The sequence below is a fragment of the Centroberyx affinis genome, unplaced genomic scaffold (genome assembly GCF_046629955.1).
Source record: "Centroberyx affinis isolate AG114_WGS23_722 - 3 ecotype Tasmania unplaced genomic scaffold, CSIRO-AGI_Caff_v1 ptg002475l_1, whole genome shotgun sequence".
Taxonomy (NCBI): Eukaryota; Metazoa; Chordata; class Actinopteri; order Beryciformes; family Berycidae; genus Centroberyx; species Centroberyx affinis.
Window position 1 is genome coordinate 629,422 of NW_027280707.1, and position 3,291 is coordinate 632,712.

At 44.6% G+C, this 3,291-nt stretch overlaps 1 protein-coding gene across 1 annotated transcript; it reads right to left on the reverse strand.

The window, feature by feature from the left end:
• Positions 1 to 2,865, reverse strand: thpo (thrombopoietin). Its single transcript, XM_071533999.1, is given in 6 exon segments — positions 1 to 144; positions 919 to 1,083; positions 1,435 to 1,521; positions 1,724 to 1,848; positions 2,015 to 2,173; positions 2,859 to 2,865. Coding segments are annotated over 6 exon segments (687 nt in total).
• Positions 2,866 to 3,291: the final 426 nt, after the last annotated feature.

The following is a 3,291-nucleotide window of genomic DNA, read 5'->3' on the forward strand; positions in this document are numbered from 1 at the left end:
TCACTGGGGAGTGCATTTGTCTGCCAGATTCACCACAAGCCACTCCAGTTTGCCAGAGATCAGTCGGCTGTAGGTCCACAGGACTGAACTGAGACTCTGGGTGCTTTGAGGAACACAGGACAACACTGGACTCTCCACTGGCCCCTGCTGGTACACACAGAAAATACAAAGAGGGAAAAGTGGTCAGAATGGTGGTAAAAAAAAAATGGCGAAAGAGTAAAATATAAAAAAGAATAAAAGAGTAAAATATAAAAAATAGCAAAAGAGTAAAAGAAAGAAAATAAATAGAACAAAAGAGAGGAGAGGAGGCTAGAAATGAAAGGGCAAAGGAGGGTAGAAGATAACACCCCACTCACAAAAATGTCACTATTTGCAGATGGAGAGTAACAGTAAAGGCCAAAGTACTGTTAAAAACTGATTCTTGCCAATGTTAAGTCCGAAGATTTGCGGATATTACGTAAGACACAGATTCTGCACTCCAAACAGAACATCCATCTTGCACTCTGTGTGTGACTTTCATGACGTAAGGGGTTAACGGCTGTCTCAACGGCTAAGCATGCTCTCCTAATCTTCTACTTGTCCTGAGGAAGGAAGGCGTGGGGGTCACACAATTAGGCCGTTGCTACCAGGCAGAGATATAACAGACAGAAAGCAATGGATTTACGGGAAACTGGGATTCTTCTGCGCCTTTGGAAACTGATAGTGTCTCCATATCAGATGCAGACCAGAGAGAAGCACATCAACAAGTCCTCACTTACTGCGTGTGATCTTTCGTTATCACACTGATGAATTCATGTGGCGTTGTGAGTCGTGATGAGTGGAAAAGAATAAGACGGACAGACTTGAGACCAGGGCCACATGCGCCTGTGTGCTTGTTGGCATAAATGCATGCAAATCAACACCATGACAGGCTCTTACGCTCAGCTCTAGGTGTATGAGGATGTGCAGGTAGTTGCTGATGCTGTGCTCCAGTCTTTGAAGCAGAGAGGAGGCACATCCCGGCTGGCTCAGGGCCCCGGCAACCTTTACGCCTTCAATGAGAAGCCCCAACGATGCGATTATGTCTCCTCTCTTCTCCTGATGCTGTGGCAACACACACACACACACACACACACACACACAGAGGAAAAGAAAGACAGAACACAGAGAAATGTAATCGGTTTCAGAAGGAATCATTAAACACAAGATAAGACACTAAAATAATGTAGTATGTAGTATATGATGTGTAGTATGTAAATGGTGTAGTAAACAATGTATATGAATGACCTCATAGCATGTATATGATGTATATATATGTATGTGGTGTATATATGTATGGTATATGTGACTGTGATAAAGGGCTATATAAATAAACAAGACTAGACTAGACACTAAAATTAACATTAATAAGCCATTGTGGTAGATGACTTTGGACTCAAATATGTGAACACATACTGATTTGTTTTCCCAAGATGCTTTGTGAACCTTGATGCAGGGGAGCTGAACGGGTGAGGAGAGAGTCGTCAAACCATCACAGTCTCTCTGCGGGGAGGCGATAGGAGACAGACAAACAGGTGGGCAAAGAGACAGACAGACAGACAGACAGACAGACAGACAGACAGACAGGTGACTACAGGGGGAACAGATACATCACTCTGGCAGACTGACAGATCAGCAGGAGAACAGAGAGACAGACAAGTACAGAGAAGGTTTATCTTTCAACAGTCTTGTCAGCGGGCCTCACCAGTGCCGTCTCCAGATCTGCCACAATGTTCATAGCCCACCTGGACTCTCTATTACACACAAAGTCTATGGGTCTGGTCTCAGCATCCCACACCTCAGAGGCTACCATGCAGAGCAGCAGAAGTCCTGGACAACACACACACACACACACACACACACACACACACACACACACACACACACACACACACACACACAACCTCTTGAAACTGTGGTGCCATAAGCCAACTTGTTTCAGTTACAATGAAATCATCATAAGAGTAAAACTTTGAAGTTTCTGCCCATTACTCACTGCTTAAAGCCATGCCCCGCTTGGCCGTTCCCGATGGGTATACATTTGTTCCATTAAGAAAAGTAACAGATGGAAAACAGCCTATGTCCACTGTGGTGTTTTTCTCTCATAAAGAGAAGCTGTGTGTCCTTTTTGTCTTCTCACCACTTGATTTCCCACCTTCTCATTCAGCAGTGGGAAGTGCGAGTGTTATCTGACCGGAGAGCAGGAGGCGCGCTCCAACTTCCCTGCTGCGCCACATAACAAAATGTTATTGACTGAAAATGGCATTTCATTGATATTAGCAGGGCTATTTTGCTGGCTTCAGGGGACAGCATGCTGAGTAACCGGTTAATGATTTATTATTGTGAAAGACTCGATTTACACAGCTGACGCTGAATCCAGTCGTTGAATAGCCTACTACTGGAAGCTGTTTACTTTTTTGTCAAGGTTTCATTTGGCCAATAGAGTTATCAGCTTGGGTTCATATAGGCTAATTCACAAAACTGATGGGAACGACACACGTACCCCCCTTCTCTCTCTCTCTCTCTCTCTCTCTCTGTGTGATTACTTCTCTCTATCTGACATAATGCACGTACACAACTTACAAAAGCGTGTTAATTGATTGGATTTCAGATAGACCCACAAGCATCTTTCTATATCAAAGGTTTATATCAATAAATATCCTCAAGGCATATGGCATATTCGTCCAGGTATCGACCATACAGGCACAAGCCAGACTATCTGGCTGTTCTCCCTGGGGCCAAAAGCCCCATCCTTTTAATAAGAAAATCTCCAAACTGATATTTTTTGTTTCTATAACTTTAGTTGTGACCATTTTTACAGTTCAATGTGGGTATGTTACCCTCCATGTGTTATAACAGGCCTATCCGTCTTCGCACGGAGGACAAGGTGAAATCATTGTCACCCTGATTAGGTATCCCGGGATCGTTTTATAGCCAGGCTCGCTGTATTTATTTCTCAGGAGGAGAAGTGAACAAGTGTTCTTCACCCCGGATACAATCATCTATCGGGTTGTAATGCCCGGGGGCCGCAGCTGCGAGATGCGGTGACGCTCCAATTCAATTCCAGCCGGGGGGGTGCGGGGTGAAAAATGTAATAGCTGTCAAAGCCACGGGCAAGAGAAAACATGGGGGAATGCACCATTTATTCTCATTTCAGACACACGTGCTCACCCCGTCTCACAGTCATAAAACAACCACCTCGGACACTGATTGAGCCCCCCCCCCCCTCTTATTTATGCCCAATCTATCCATGTGCGCTATGATCAAGACGCA